Source organism: Xenia sp. Carnegie-2017, unplaced genomic scaffold (assembly GCF_021976095.1).
Source record: "Xenia sp. Carnegie-2017 unplaced genomic scaffold, XeniaSp_v1 HiC_scaffold_22, whole genome shotgun sequence".
Taxonomy (NCBI): Eukaryota; Metazoa; Cnidaria; class Anthozoa; order Malacalcyonacea; family Xeniidae; genus Xenia; species Xenia sp. Carnegie-2017.
Genome location: NW_025813485.1, coordinates 8,827,313 through 8,844,380, shown reverse-complemented (window position 1 = coordinate 8,844,380; position 17,068 = coordinate 8,827,313). Strand labels below are relative to the sequence as shown.

The window sequence follows — 17,068 nt, the reverse complement described above, 5'->3', positions numbered from 1 at the left end:
GGTATGGTTTCTAACGATTTTACCAGTTTGATCACTTCAATACTTCACATAAATATTTTTACCACCCGTGTAGTGCCTCATGTCATAATTATATCATAGCACAACTTAAAAGGTACATCTTTGTTAGAAAATTTAAAATATTGCGGATTTTCTTCAAAATTGAATAACCAAGTGCTTGGGAATTCGTTAATAATTTTCATGTGATATTTGAATGCTGCTCTCCACGAATAATGAAATGAAACGAAACAATTTATCTAAACGCTGGATTTCACACATTAGTCGACATCATTTTTGACCCAAAAAATATGTATTCGTGCACTTTTTTGCATACATGAAAAGCGGTTTCAATTAAATCAATCTTTTGCGATACGTATATGAGAAAACAGAACGCTTTTCATCGTTGCCAAATCGTTGCGATTGATGTTTGTTAGAATGGGAATATAAAATGGCTATCACTGACACTGTTGTAAATTGTCATGTTATGTTATGTAGAGTGTGACTGTGTCATATTTTTGATACTAAGATATAACGGATATTATGTTTATGTAAAATGTTAAGTCATATATTACTAGACAAATACGTATATAGTTACTAAACTGTGGTTTCAGTGGAAATCCTGTACGTAAATTCAAAATACTTAGGAACACTTTTTCTACCCAATGTGGCATTGCGGTAGGATGTAGGTAATGACGGTACTCTATAAACGGAATGGCGTAGTGCAAGTCATGCAAACGCCCAAAAATCATATCCTAATAATTACACATAAATATAGCTTGCAAGCGTTGGTTCGGGAGTTCGGAAAAGTTGTAGTTGTTGGTGTATGAACTGGTCATACAAATTTGATGAATTAGAGTTGTGTTGCAGAAGGCAATAAATTTCGAAAACGCAGTTGTAGGATTGACGGTTGTCCGTAATCTTAACGAGATCAAATCTAATCATTCCGTATCGCGAAGAACCAACGCTTGGAACGTAAAATCGTGCACAACACTGTAAATATCTTATTGAAGTGTTAAAATTATATATTCAAAATACAGTCCCATCGTTAGTGTGAAGTTTAGAACAGTGAACCAGCACTTCGCGCAGATTGTGCGAAAGACACCAAGTTAGATAATGAAATAAATTTAACAGATTTAAAAAGAAAGAGTTTGAGTTCAAAGGGTTATTATATTACACGAGGGAAATAGCGAACCGACCACTGATCTCGAAATGAGTCTTGATCAAGCATCTAGCACAAAGTTGAAAACAAAAAATAAAGAGCGCCGCCATTACTAAGGGACCAACTTTCGAAAATAAGGAGCAAATATATTTTGGATTTATACGAGAATAGTCAAGAATTTTCAACATGTAACTACATGAGCATAACTGAGGGATATATTAGTTTATAGAAGAGCTAAAAATACGATGAAATATGATCAAAATGCAGCAATTTTTGTCATCGGTAACTCTACTGTGGTATAGGAAAACTATGGAAATAGCCTACAACTGCATGGAAATAACTAGAATTGTTGAAATCGTAGTTCAGAAGTACAACCTGATTAAATAATCTCATTTACAATCATAAACTGATCAATCTTTTAAAATTACAAGCCCTTTTTACGGTGATTTGGAGTAAAACCTGTATGCGTTTTGTTTTATACGGCTGAATATTCTTTCTGACTCGCTTTTGTATCGCCACAAAGGTTGTTTTTCATCTTCTGCCTTATCTTAAAGAATAAATTGGCCATGTATTGCTATATTTTCCATAGTTTTGTTGAAAAATCGTTCGATGTGTTGGTCCCTTAGTAATGGCGGCAGTGGCTTCAAAATTTGCTTGCTATAAATCATTGAACTCTACAACAACTAAATATAGAGTTGCCTAATCCAGTCTTTTTTCGAGATCAGTGGTTCAGCATTGTTCCGTCATCAATCTGAGTACGACGTTTTGTAAAAAATTCGTAGTCGCAACCACGATGTTATTTTAAGGAAAGAAAATAGGTATATTTTTTCATTTTGTAAGAAATTAGTTTGCAGTACTATTTTCGAACAACCAGGCTTTACTTTAGAACCTTTTTTGAGCGCAAATGTACATTTAAAAGGAAAATATGACCTTGAAAACTTTCATGTATTTCGTACGCAAAATGAACGATAAACAAACAATAAAATAGTATTAATATATCGTACATAAAATTTAAAATAGTGAAGATTTTTCACTTCAAAGAGTCCTATGTTCTCACAAAATCAGTATTACCGATTAGTTGATATCATTATTGACAAATGGAGCCGTAGCTACTTCGCAAACGTCGGTGTTTTTCACCAGGGGGCGGATCTAGAGTATGTCAAATCCGTCGCGCGACTGATGTTTGAAATTCACAAATTACCTATTCATATTAATTAAAAATTCATTAATTATTCTTAGTTTATTATCGCATTTACTTCGTGATAAAAATCCAGCTTTATTTATTATTGAAAACTAATGACTAATCCAATGAATATCTCGTTGGTAACTAGATCAGTTGAATTTTAATTGACCTGGAATAACCGACTGATAAGCGGGGTGGCTTGACTGGTTCGACTTATAAAGGAGTCTATGAACGCCAGAAACGCTATTTCATTGGTCAATGGCCATATCAGTGGACAGTCTGGAATAATCTCGACCGATAATAGGGGTGGCCGGACCTATAAGGGAGTCAAATTGCTATCTTACAATTGGTTCATTTGAATTTTTGTCTTACTGTGATTGGTTTGACCGATTTCGACTGATAGCCAACTGAACTAACATAGTCAAGCTCACTGTCTGAATTGAATGTTTGATCGTTTCATAGTAATTTTTATAAGCCTGATAGAAACTAAACTATAATCAGATGGAATTTATGGAAATCTTTTACAAATTCATATATTGACATGAATGCTGCTTTCCAAACTGGGAATTTTTTCAAGAGGGCGAAAAATTTATGGATGAATTGTAAATGTTTGGCAAAGACGATCTCGCGAGCGACATTTCAGTCATTGATGTTCAAAAGCAAGCCAACTTTGTTTTGAGTTTTATCAGCAGAAATTTACATCCAAAATCGTAAGTAAAGGACAACTGAAGTGTATGCATGAATGTAAAATATTAAAGTCAATTTATGCGAGTGTGTGATGCGATTTATGTCAATATGGCGTATGGTAAGCAGATTGATGCTTCTAAAATTGTTGTTGCCGAAGGACTTTTAGCTATGATTTCTTTAGTGCTTGGGAATCGTGACCGTTATATGACAGCGAAATCCTACATTCCTGCAAATATATTTCAATGAACAAAAAATCTGTGGCCATAAGCCGCCATACTATTATTTACTTTATCATAAACAAATGTTTGGGGCTTTTCAGTTTATGATCATTGATCATTCAATCATTGGACAGTTATACTACATATTGATTAAGATTTGAGAAAACTAACATTGATTACATGAGAAGCTGTTTACTATAACCTGTGATTTTGAGTCTTCTGATCCATGAAGCTTTTTATTTTGACAATTTGACTGAAATGGTATTAAACCTGAGTATTTCACATACATGAAATGTTGTCCCATGTCACATATTGTACCCTTTTCTAATTGACACCTCATGTAGAGATGTCAAGGTGTGTTGATCTAGGCTCATACCAGATTGTTTGCCATAAATTCCAAAGGGCTATTGATGTATGAAAAGCATTTTCTATAAAGTAAAAATGTCTTCCTATGTATGCAGATAAACCTTGAAATTTGGCAAAACAGCAAAGTATTTTTCATGATCACTAGGTAATTTTTCGGATGATCATTATAATTTCTAAAGTAAATTATTTCAGATTTACTTTTAACCAAGCTTTGATCATATGAAAAGATATTTATCATAACCAGTAAGCATGAGACATGAACCAGTTTTAACATTCATTTAATTGTATAATTAAAGACATGTTGGTTACATTCTGTTTGTATTGGCAAATACAATGCTACTAGTGATTGCTATACCTTGCAGAAGATAATAGTTTAGTGAAATGCCTAATAAACATTTATGACATTAAGCTGTCCTTAACTGCAAATTTTCACTTTGATAATTTTTGCTTAATCTTTGGCAGAAAAAAATTTTGAGTTTTTTCTCCAAAGGTGAATTTGCTGGCACTGATGTGGAGATGGGTAAAGGGTTACAATAAACTTGCATGGTTTGAAGTTTAGCTTTTCTATATCTATGAACTGTCACTTGTAGTACCAAATTTCCAACTTAACTCATTGCATAGAGGTTTGAATGGGGGTCTCTAGGGGGGTCTATGCCTGACAACTTGGTAGAAATTTTTAAAGGCTACATCTGTTTTTGAATAGCATTATTGTAAAATAAATTTTACGTTCCTAGACATGCTAATGAGCCATATATTTGGCATGATAATGAGCCTAAATATTTGGCAAAACATTCAAGTATTGTTCAATTCATTTTTTTTTTGAAAAAAACGTAAGCAAAATGTGTTGTTTTTACGCAAAAACGATGCCCACAAAATACATTTTGTATTGCTCTAAAACGCTGAAAATGGCATTTGAAGGCTCTGAAATTCAAAATTTCTCAGGGAAGAATGCCTCAGACCCCCAGGTGCGGAGCGCCTCCGACGTTTTATGACTGATGTTTAAAAAATCCTAGATCCACCTCTGTTTTTCACAATAAAAAGGCTCGTTCTGGGGCCGGTTGTATAAAAATGTAGTTAACTTTAACTATAGTTAACTTTAACTACCGTAGTAACTCCTTAACTGCTAGACCAAACTGCGTTGCACAAAACGAGTTAGTCGAATAGTTAAGTAACTGCGTAGTTAACTTGCGTGGAAATTGCGTAATATGTTGTTTACAAATATCGCAATTACCATAGTGAATGAAAAAGGTATATTATAAGTCGATAGTTCTTAAAAGAACTGTTTTAAGTAAAGAGCTCTAACCCGATAGTTCTAAATTAAACGACAGACGACAATTTTAGAATCATTAAAAAATGCCGTTCATTCTTACAGTTACGCGTCATGGAGGCTGTTTTATTTAAACTAACCAATCCGTCCTCTGTCGACAAAAGGAGCCTTTATTACATCAATAAGCCTGCTGTCGATGTTGTAATTCCTTAGGACTTTCCACAAGCCATCATGCCACACACGATCAAAAGCCTTCTTAAAATCGATGAAGTTGTGAAACAGTTCATGCTGGTGTTGCATGTGCTTCTCTATGAGAATTCTGATGTTGAATATCTGCTCGACTGTGCTTCTATTAGGTCTGAATCCTGCTTTTTCTTCCGCAAGTATTTCTTCAACCTGTTTCTTCAGTCTATTTAGTACAACCCGAAGCATGACTTTACTTGGGTGGCTGATCAAGCTGATTGTTCTGTAATTCTGGCACTTTTTGAGATTGCCTTTTTTGGGTAGGGGTATGATCAAAGACTGAGTCCACTCTTTTGGCCATTGCTTCTTTTCCCAGATCCTTTGGCAGAAGGTTGTTAGAGTCTTTACAAGTTCTGGGCCTCCATGCTTCAGAAGTTCTGCAGGTATATTGTCTGCTCCTGGTGACTTGCCTCCTTTCAATGCATGTAGTGCTGCCTCGACTTTTTCCTGAAGAATTGGTGCATCTCCATTCTCCCTGTTTGTGTTGGTTAGGAAGCTGGTATCTGGTCTCAAGTTGTAGTTGTACAATTCCTGACAGTATTCTGTCCACCTTCTAAGGACTGCTGTTCCTTCGGTAAGAAGTGAGCCGTTTTTGTCTCCGATTACCTAGGATCTTGCTTGTTGTTTCCCTGTTAGCATCTTGAGGGTGTCATATGCAATCTTGCTGTTACCATTTCTCATGCCTCTTTCTAGGATGTTACACTGTTCAGCAATCTAATTCTCTTTAGCCTTCTTCATTTTGTTTCTAATGTCTTTGTTGACTTTGGCATACTTCTGAGCGTCGGATGTATCTGTGGTCTTCTTCCTCTTGAGCTCTCTTCTGTTGTCACATAGGTCCAGGATGTCATTTGTGACCCAAGGCTTCTTCTTTTTCCTTCTCTTCCCAAGTACCTCTATTTCTGTTTCTTGTAGAACTTTTTTCACATTGTCTGTGAGGTTGTTGATGTCATCTTCCAACAGATTGAGCACAGTAAATTTCCCTCCCAATGTTGCCTTGAACGTGGCAGCAATTGTTGGATCCTATAGTTTTTCTAGGTCGAATCTTATACGGGCGCTGTTAGGCTTGTAGTTCTTCTTTAGTCTGAGTCTTAGAGTCAGCAGCACCATGTCATGATCACTATCAATGTCTGCTCCAGGGAAGGTTCTGGTCTTGGCTTTGTTATTGCTGGATTTGAATCTGCAGGAGAAGAGAATGAAATCGATCTGGTTGTGGGTCTTGTTGTCAGGTGAGTGCCATGTTGCCCTTCTGGATGTCTTATGCGGAAACAGTATGTTGGCTAAGGTCATCTTGTAGCTCTTGGCAAATTCTAACAGTCTTAGTCCACGATGATTGGTCTCTCCCAATCCAAAGCGTCCAACTGTACCAGGCCATTGGTCATATGCATCCTCGCCTATTTTGGCATTCCAGTTTCCCATGACAATCAGCAGGTCTTTTTTAGGAATGGACTTGAGCTAAGGAAATTTTCAGTACATGCCGCAGTATTATTGAGTCTCATACTTTATGCAGCCTTTGCATTTTGATTACACTCTACCGATGACTGCGCTACCACTAGAAAATTAAAAATAGGTACGCGAATAGCATAAACGACTAATATTTAATTAACTACGTGAGAAATCACTAGAGAAGTGCGACGGTCATTTTTTTGTAATGATAACCAAAATATTATAGATCATTTATCAACAGAAATGATAATTTTGTCTCCAATTACCACCAACTAAAAGTCCGTCTTATTAGTTTATTAGCTCGCGCTCTATGGACGACTGACTTAAACCACTGAACAAGTCGAACGTCTGTTTGAGAGACAGGCTTCAGTCAATGACTCAAAAGATTTGCTAAGTAGGCTAGCCACTAGCCGCTACAAGAGTAGCGACGTCCTCAAGAAATCTCAAAAATTTTAACAAAAAATTAATTTTTTATCTGCTTCAATAGAAAATCTTCACAATAGAATTTTAGACAATTATATTTCTATTTTTAATCCTACGGGAGGTCTTGAATTGTAGATGGTTGATGTTCAGTATTAATACTAACCTTTAGTATACCTGTATGATATTTTGAGATGTTTATTTCAACTATTGCTAGTAAAATTTTACGAATTTCTTTAATTTTGTACTTTCGAATATTTTCCGTAACGCATCATCGCCATGTACTCGTGTCAATTCGTGAATTGCCGTCCTAGCACCTGGACATCTGGACATTTTTTAGTATAACATTGTGGTTAGCCTGTGAACAGGCTACCCACAAAAAATATTATTAAGCTTGGATTAATAATAAGATGCAATGCCAGTAACGATTCCTGTCTGTGGGAGAAAGCCAAAAAATTGATTGAAATAGGAAAAAAAACTATACAATTTTAGGTCTTGTTGCGCTCCCTAAGGAGACATTAAATTTGGCCCTGTATGTTGTCTACAGTCATTGTGATAATTGAGTCAGGTGTTGTGGCCACATAAGAAACATCAAGAATGCTCCTCGATTACTTTATTCCTTAATAGACTGTAAAACGACACCCCTTACAAGGTTTCACTTTGATCAATCTTCCTTTTTCCCCAAAGTTAACTTCATTAACTGTGTATTATAACTGTGGAAATAACTGTTCTGCTTCAATTCATTTTTCTAGCCCAAATTTAAAACTTCGTGACTCATATTCATTTCTGCGCCCCTCCAGAAATCAACAGCGGGGGGCCTCGCCCCCTGCCCCCCTGCCACCCTGCCACCACGCCACTGTTTCTTGGCATTATAAATATCAGGAGATTCTAAATTTTCATTTAGCTGACGTTGACACCTGAGGAGTAGTTTGCCGAAATGCATCGTGTCGTTTAATTAAAACTATCGGGTTAGTGCTCTTTACTTAAAACAGTTCTTTTTTCAGCTATTTCGAGAGAATTTGTCGTTCTGAGTTTTAAACAAAAACCAGAATTCAATTCCGATTCATAGAACTTATTTTATAGCGTCTCAAACATGGAATTTTTACCCGTTTTAAAAATTTACCTGAAGAAAAGACTGGTACTGAGTTGTGACGTATGCAGTGTGACATCTCATAAACTGCTCGCACAAAATATAACAACATTACTAGATTATACACCTTGTATTTCGGTTTTAAAACGTACGAAATGTCGAATAGTGAAAGCTTAGAAAGTCAAACAGAGTCAGAAGTGTCAATTGATCACGAGGACATGGCTGAACAGTCGTCTGTTGTTCAGCCCTATCAGTTTGAGCCACTGGCCGACAGTGAGTACGAGGAACAAGCAACAGACGAAGATGGCATTTCAAGAGCTGATCTAAAGGCAAGATTTAATAATGCTGTTTCTGTTAGTTCAAAGTAGGTGAACATTTTGACGCTGTTATATCATTTAATAAACTTATTGTGCTGTTATTTAGTCTGGAGAGGAAATTTATAAAATTATATCTTGGTGTAAATGTAGTCACTGTAATGACACACTGTTAGAAGATGCCAGAGAATACCGATGCTACAAGGAAATATTGGCATGTCTTGGAAAGCTTACTTACCTAGGCAGAGATGCTGTTTGCATGACGCAGCATTGGGATTACCCTGTGGTTACTCACAGAACTGTTTTAGAAACAGCTGAGGCATTCTTGTCAGATAAGTCGGGAAAAAATATCGCCATCCAAGGGCTCTCACTCAAGATAGAAAAAATGAGTCTTGTGCTTGCCTAAGAGCAAAAGGTCTTGTGCTTTCCTAAAAGAACCGAAGTATCAGTGTTGGAACCATGTAATCATGTGATCACGATTGATGGTGCACGTGTTAGATGCAAATAACTGCGGCCACCAGAGGCTTGTTGTAAGAGCAAATGATACTGACGTATTGATACTGGCCATTTCAATTGTGAAAAACATCAAAGCAAAAGAATTATGGATTCGTTATGGTACAGGAAAGCACTCGCGATATATTTCCGCGCATACAATTGCATCGACTATCGAACCTGACAAGGCATCTGTTCTACCGTTGTTTCACGCTTTTACGGGGTGTGTTACTGTTTCCTTTTTTGGAGGTCGGGGAAAGAAAACTGTATGGGATGTATGGAATGTATTTTCAGAGCTAACATTAGCGTTGCAAGAGCTAAATTTGTTGCCAGAAAGGATTGATTGTTCGTCCTTGCAGGTAATTCAGAAATCGCCAAAGGCATGTATTATCTATCAAATAAGGTATCTATTACGATTTATATAATGTTTCGCAGGTGATTGAGCAATATGAGGTCCTCTTATACGATCGTACAAGCAATCTCACCAGAGTTAATGAAGCTAGACAAGTGTTGTTTGCTAAAAAGTCCTGAACACTGAATAACATTCCACCAAGAAGAGTTGCTTCAGCACACCAAGCGTGCATTGTTGCAAGGTGGATTTTTCTGGGGGCAAGGCTTCTCCCACTCCGTCAGGTTGAGGCTGGTACCGTGATGACCAAGTTATGTTTATTTGTCACTTAGATATATTCGTGCAGTTGCTTATTGTTGGGTAGTGAGATGGATATTTGGCATGATGGGGTGGGGTAATACCAGACCACTTCCAGCTTGTCTTCGCAATGACATAAGGAAGAGATATCCTTTACCAAGTATTGGCGCTACTGGATATGAATCTTCCCAGCAAAGGACTTCAGTAAGAAATATTCTTTTAACTGCATTGCTATGATAACAGCTATTCCCTATATATTAGGTTCTGTGATTGGTTTAACAATTATATTTATGTATTTATTTTTTATAAATTGGGCTTATTTCTTTTGTAGAGATAGTACAACAAAAATGAAAACATTGAAGTACACAGTTAAGTTGACTGTCCAACATTTACTTGACGATTGCCTTTTGGGTGCCCTTTCATTGGTTGCCCGTGTGTCTTGCAGCAAGGTATTCTATGTGGTTGATCGAATTTTTTAGCAATGCTAGCATTTTCATGTTCTATCAGATGATCTTGAACTTTATCTAAGCAAGCATGTTTATGATAAAGTAATTATAGTTATGAAACAATAATTTAGCTTTATCTTAAGAAGTTACCTGGAAAATAATTGGGTTATCTTCTCCTTTCTCAGCATCTGATTTCTAACAGCCTCCTCTTTCACTCTGCGTAGAACAATGAAAACAGTGAAACCAACATATTGTAGAACACTATAAACATTTCTTCTTCTGCAGGCACTCGGAAAAAAAATAAAGAAAGACGCATTTAGTATACTTTTTCAGAAGTTGGTTCTGGCGTGTGTCCGCAGCGAACCTACCTAGCGTCTTGTGATTTGTTCTCTTGTTCTTTCTCATAATCGAGTTCGTCATCGTCTGACGAGTCTGTTTCTACATCCTCCATGTAGGCATTCCAGTCGGGATCTTTCATTTTAGCAACGACATCGTTGTCTAAAGTATTTCTCAGCAATCCCTCTTCATCATGCAAAGCCTCCTCTAAGATACCTGTATCTTCACATGTTTCGTTTTCCTCTTCGCTTCTGCTTTCTTCTTCTGATGAATCAGGTTACTGCTCTTGTTGTAGGGAATCAATTTTCTGGAAAAGGAAAAAACAAGATAAAGTTGGCTGTGTTGTGGTAATTTGAAATTTACCTTAAGACAGAAAATACGTCTGTTAATATAAGACCTATGTTTGCAATAAGTATAGCCATTTTGATGACAAGTCATAAAACTATTAGGCAATAGCCACCTTCTTCAGGCTTATATTCTGCTTTTTCAATCCCATTATCTTGCTATTCCTATGTAAAAGACGCTGCTTTTGCTGCCATTGAATCTTTTGTAGACATTGAATTCTTTTCTGTTTTGCGAGACATTCAGCACAAGATAATGATGCACGTGAGGTGAAGCTCTCATTAAAACTTGGTGAATCTTCGCATTCTGACGATTTTAGAGGCATAGATTCATTTAAATCTTCGACGCCCAAGTCAGGCAATTCTTCAGAAATGTCAATTTCCTGTTTGAAGCTAGTTGATGCTTCCGACAACTAGTCACGTATAATCTGCGCATAAGAAATAATATTGTTTCAACAAGTGTGATAAATCACTAAATCACAAAATTCAAATACTAAGAAAAACAAATACGAAACTATTGGTATTGTTTTGTGAATAAAATTTCAAGTTAGATAACGATGCACTTACCCTTCTTTAAGTGCGTGTCGTACTTGGCATTTCCTCAAGGACAATTGTCTCCTTAGTGGGAACAGACCCCGGTATTAAATACCTTGCCCTTGCTTTTAGCTCATCTGGCACGCCAAGGTGATAACTTGTTGCGAAGCACGACTTTTCAAAATGTGCCTAGCATATAACAGGCGTACTGCTGGGAGAAAAATTAGGTTGATGTATTTTCACAAATTTTACCTATATTCTTCGTTGATATTCGTTCTCTGGAAACTTGTGCATTGAGATCCCTTCAACTTCATATGCATTCGTGTAACTGTGCAAGCCAGGGCCTCCTTAAACACAATATTTTCCTTCTTTTGCTCTCTTCGTTTTAGAAACCAAGCTTGATTCTCAACGTTAATTTTATGTGTATCAAAACCAACTTTACTGCTACTATCTTGTATTTTTAGTATTTATATGCTATGAAAAACGGCACTTAATACGTCGGGGAAGGGCGTTGTGGAAAGGAGTTATCATCTCACTTCAAATTTTTTATGGAAAACTCCTATAGTCTTAGTCATTTTCCCGGCTATTTCCTTAAAGATACATAAATTGGCTACACCATTAACAAGACATAACATATTCGCTTACAACACAAGAAACCCCAAACAAATGTTCAGAACATTTCGTATTTGAAAGGCTGTCATATGCGCATATATCAATCACAAAATCAAAAGCGCTGCTAAATTTAGATGCAGCAGTTTATATCAATGTTATGAATTTTCACTTGAAGGCTTTTAGAATTTAGATAAAGTATTATGTTCATGTATTACGCGGGCAGCGACCACAATCAATTGATAAACAAATTTGAAAGAGTTTTAGATTGTAGTCTTTAATGTAGTAATACCGAAACCTACACTTCTATATTTAGTGTTTACTAATTCACTGGCTTGTATTTGAAGAATCGTCGTTTACAATTATTATTACGTTAATTTAGACAATTTGACGTATATTTTCTTGTATTTTCTTCTAATAACTCGAAAATCCAAAAATAAGCCATTTGTAGTCACAATAATAATAGTATTTACAAATTGAAAGAATAGCTGTGTCACACTGCATACGTCATCACAACCTCTTGAACCAGCGCGGTTTTTTAACAGAAAATTTGCTTATAACCTCACTTTAAACTCAAAATTTACTAACTTTTCCTTGAAGTTTCTCAATAAAGTTGGTGTCAAAATGATCAGGAAAGATGGTATTTGCACAACATAGGCACTTTAATAACTATCACTTATTATATTACTTTTACCATTCACGATATTCACGGTATTAGCGATATTCAGATTTGTTACCACGACAAAGTCTCTATTTTAATGTTGTTTACGTTAAATGACATAAAGTTTAATCAATTTATGCTTTGTAATGGCGGACAAGTGAACTATAAAATGACTTTAAAATCAATAAAAATCTCTTGGCTTTTGTAAAAATCTTAAAATATGGCAAACTATTGTTGTTTTTACGGATGTTGATGATGCGAAAGAAAATTCAGAAGAGATTCACGGTGACATGGTAACCGGATTAAATTGTAGCATATACTTTGACTTTTCTCATGAAAATCGACCCTTATCTCCTGTGTAGTACAGCACGATGTTGATGAATGATATGCGTCTCGGCAAGGACTGCTTTATTTCATGTACCAATTATATATAATAAACTTTGGCAAACGAAAAAATGAACTCTTCTCGGATTGATTCATATTATGTTCTATGTGCAAGGATTTAAATATTTGAATGGCCTTGCTTTTACAGAATTTAAACTGAGAGATTGAGGGCAACAAAGGAAAAGGTCGTTTCGTTTCTTTTCATACAGACATAAGTCACACATATTTGTAAAAGATGACAGTGATGGACTTTTTTATTATTAGAAAACATTTCTTTGAGTCATCATAGTTAGTAGCCATGTAATCCAGGAACTTTATCCTGTAAACAGTCTTTTCTCTGCTTGTGACATGTTATATTCACAGCTATACACAAAATACGTATTTGTTCTTAATTCTGTTTTGCAAAAAACTGAGTTATAAGAACTATTGGGTATATTTGTTAATGAATCTTAGCTATGAAACTTTTATTTATGCCTTTGTGATTTATTAGCCTATTTTTTCTAAAGCTTGGGAATTTTATTCATTTTATTTTTCTACTTTCTAAATCATCAAACAGTAGCTAGAGCTTTCTGCTTCTTAGAAAAATATTGGCAGGCAAGATTGTATGTACATTAAAAATAAACATTTTTGCATAAAAAATACTCGATGAAATATCAATAAAACCCACTAGTTGACTGTCATATATATTTTCTGCTTGTATTATAAACCATGTGCAATGGATAATGTATATATATCAAGCAACATGGACTTTGCATGCACCATGCATGATCAGCATGCATGCTAATGAAATCTTTTATATATTTAAAGAACTGACATCATTGTATCTCATGCAGCTGATACACAAAAGAGTAGTCATGAACAAAAAATTTAAATATTTGATACATCCAAGGCTAATAGGATTCATTGCTCGATTAACATTATTTCTATTTTTGTAATTAAACGAATTTTACATGTTTTAAAGACAATTTCAGCAAGTTATGTGCACCAATCTTAAAGAAGTGGCTCTATTTCAACTTGGAGTCTCGCTTATGAGTTGCAACGAGCTACCGGAAGCAAAAAAGACAATGCAAAATGCAATTGCTCTTGTGTAAAAAGGGATTTGTTACGCGAATAAGTAGTTGGCTGTTTTTCATCGGCAAAACTTGGGATGTTTACAGCACTGACGAATCTAGTACACCGTCCATAAAGCTCTTACTGTAAAAACCTTTGCCATGAAAGATACATATGTGATTAAAAACTCGAAGTAAACCCTTGTTAATCAACAAAATCTCGCCAATAATTGTCTTTGAGAAACTAAGCCCCCATATTTAACTGTATTTTGAAAAGTTAACTATGCTCTATAGGATAGTTAACATTAACTACCTTTTAACTGCAGTTAGCGCTAACTACTTTTTTATACAACCGACTTATGCGTGATTAAACTTAACTACTTTCTAACTGCAAAAAGCGTAGTTAAAAGTAGTTAAGAGCTTTATACAACCGGCCCCTGTTGTTTACAGCTAAAACTAAATTACACCGTACCATTCCCTTACACCGTCAAACTTCGTTCTCGTTTTCGTAGTCGTACTCTTGCTAAAGCTCTCTATTAGCCTAAGCAAACCAATCTGAACTCAACAAATCAAACCTGTCAATCAATCAATGAGTATTTACAAATCATTCGTAAAGATAATTTAAAAAATTAATAGCTATGTTTGTTTTAAATTTGTCTTGTGAGAACTCCCGAGCAGGTGCAACCCTCCACCTTCAGTCTAGAGCTTTCACTGATCTACTCTCGAGTTCTCTTTGGTTCGGTTTGTATAAGCCTGTGGAAACACATTAAGCATCTTCTATTTTTTAGAAAAATATTATAGATTTTGACAACTTTTCAATAAAATCAACGTTAATCGGAGGGGATTCGTCCGGCAAACTTTCGTTGCAAAATGCTGTATTAGGGTGACAACAGCATGTTTAGGAACCAGTGAAATTTAACATGGACAACTCCTATAGCAAATATGTTTATTTTACAGAATACTTACTACAACATGCTTTCCAGTCCCTTGGATTTATTATCAAATCGCATTCGCCTGAAAGAAATTGCAAAACCATGAGCTATTAATCAAGCAGTCTTTTTGTAATATTTGTAATGTAATTGCCTAATGGTCATTTTTTAAGATATGACCATTGTCATAAAAAAATTGGATGTAAATCTAGGCAGTTTAGCAACAGTATAATTTGAAAAACAAAGCAACATTGTACGGATGAAAAGTCCGAAATAATTTAACACAATTAATTAATTAGTATATATGAACAAAATTTTGAATTGGATTACAGCATATTGTCTTTTTCAGAGTGTTTGCATATTTTTCATGCTACTATTAAATAAATAACTCTGTAAAACGGAACTTTTTTGTTAAAATTATTTAATAAATTGTCCATTATGTGGTATTATGAAATTTTAAACTTGGCTAATGCATTCTTTTCGTAATAGCAATAAAAATATCTTTTTTTGGTTAGTTTCAGGTTGATGTTATTTGTGGGCTAAGAGTACATTAATTAAGTTCTTTGTTTATTTGTTTAATTCTCGTTTTTCTTCTAACGGGTAATAACATGAAACGCGATAAAAGTGCTAATACTGACATAAAAGGAAAGATTCACTTGTGCATGTTTTCAAATAAGAATATTATCGTATCTTAGCAAATAAATAACACATAGAAATACCACAGAGACGTATTGCATATTGTTGGTTTTATAAGTTAAATAAAAGTTAAAACAAAGAGCATTGGAGGATTGTGAATCAGCAGAGGAGAAGATTTCTCGAGATGCATTGAATTTTCAGGAATTGCATGTTTCATCATCGCCTTCAAAAATATTTTACTAGTTCACTGTTGCATATGTGTTTTACTGAAAAGTTTTCTTCAGCGAAATTCAAATAACATGAACTTTTTTCTGATTCTTCCATGTTGTATTTATATATTCTCTCGTGCAGAAAACTCACTTGGTGATTTAACTTCTGTCTTGACAACATTTTCATTTTTAAAATACGGAACAGATTTTACTTCTATACTGTATGTGGTAGATGTGTATGGAACAGGGACGTGATACACCTTCGTCATATCCTAAAAATAAGAAGTAAACAAATAGTCCGCTTGCAACTGTGGCTTATGAATAATTGACCCAGAATAGCCATTCAATTCTATATAAAACTATATAAAAAGAATTTAGAAACAATATAGTTAGACGTATGGAACTCAATTTTTTGAATAGAATGTTCTTGCAAACAGGTTCAAACCAGCTATGTGCCATTGTACCATTATACATAGACTCATGTATGCAGGAAATCAAAATGAGACCCTTATTACACATTTTGTAATGTCAATAGTGAGACTAAAATTGAAGAATTTATCAAATTTTCTTACTTGCGAAATGAGTAATAAAGAAAACAGTCATAAGCGTTTTAAATCAAAAAGTTAAAATAAGTAAAAGAAGTAGGAATGTGAAAATAATGACTTTTAACCTGCGTCCAAGTCTTCAGAAAAGAAATAACTTCTCGTTTTTATAACCCTAAACTATTTTAGTAAAGTCAAGGCTCTGAAATCTGAATTTGTTCTGAAAGGTATAATCAGCTGTTTATTAGTATATAAAATTCTTCATGTTTCAATCTTTTATTGCTAGTACATTAAAATACAAAAAATCTTCATCTAAAATGCGAGAAACGCAATGAATTTCAAAATTTTGGCTGGAATAATTTTTATGGAGTCCCCAAAATTTAATGCTTATTTCTAAGCCACTAAATTAGAGCCAGTTCGAGCCTGTTTGCGAGTAAGCACAAAGAGACGTAAGGTCTATATTCTTATCACTCAGTTTGGGTTTTGGGTCTCCGACACGCTAGCACTTTGTCTGATATTGATAATGAATGCGTGCTGCAGCATTTTCTCTACCACACACCTGGACGTTTATTAGTGTTTAGAAAATATGCTAATATTTGTATTAAAGGATATGTGTGAAAGACGTATAGGCGCCTAATTTTTAATATGTAGAGATCGAGTACATAAGAAAATGTTAAAAGAAAACTGCTCGAATTTGACTTCATATTAATTCGAACAAGAGTGATGCCATCTGAAAGACAACATATTTTAATTTATCAGTTAATCAGGAATATTAGTAGCTCGTGCATTTATTGGCTTTTTTTCAATTTTTCGTATAAAACTGTTACAAAAAATATTAATATATTTTCATTTCTATACATTAGATAA

General features: G+C 34.9%; 1 protein-coding gene across 1 annotated transcript in view; it reads right to left on the bottom strand.

The window, feature by feature from the left end:
- Window positions 1-17,068, bottom strand: part of LOC124445607 — a 49,848-nt gene that overhangs the window by 27,072 nt on the left and 5,708 nt on the right. Inside the window, exons 6-7 of the mRNA XM_046996345.1 lie at window positions 15,811-15,931; window positions 14,852-14,899 (exon numbers count right to left, since the gene is read on the bottom strand). Of these exons, the coding sequence (XP_046852301.1) occupies window positions 14,852-14,899; window positions 15,811-15,931 (169 nt within the window). The remainder of the gene's footprint in view (window positions 1-14,851; window positions 14,900-15,810; window positions 15,932-17,068) is intronic.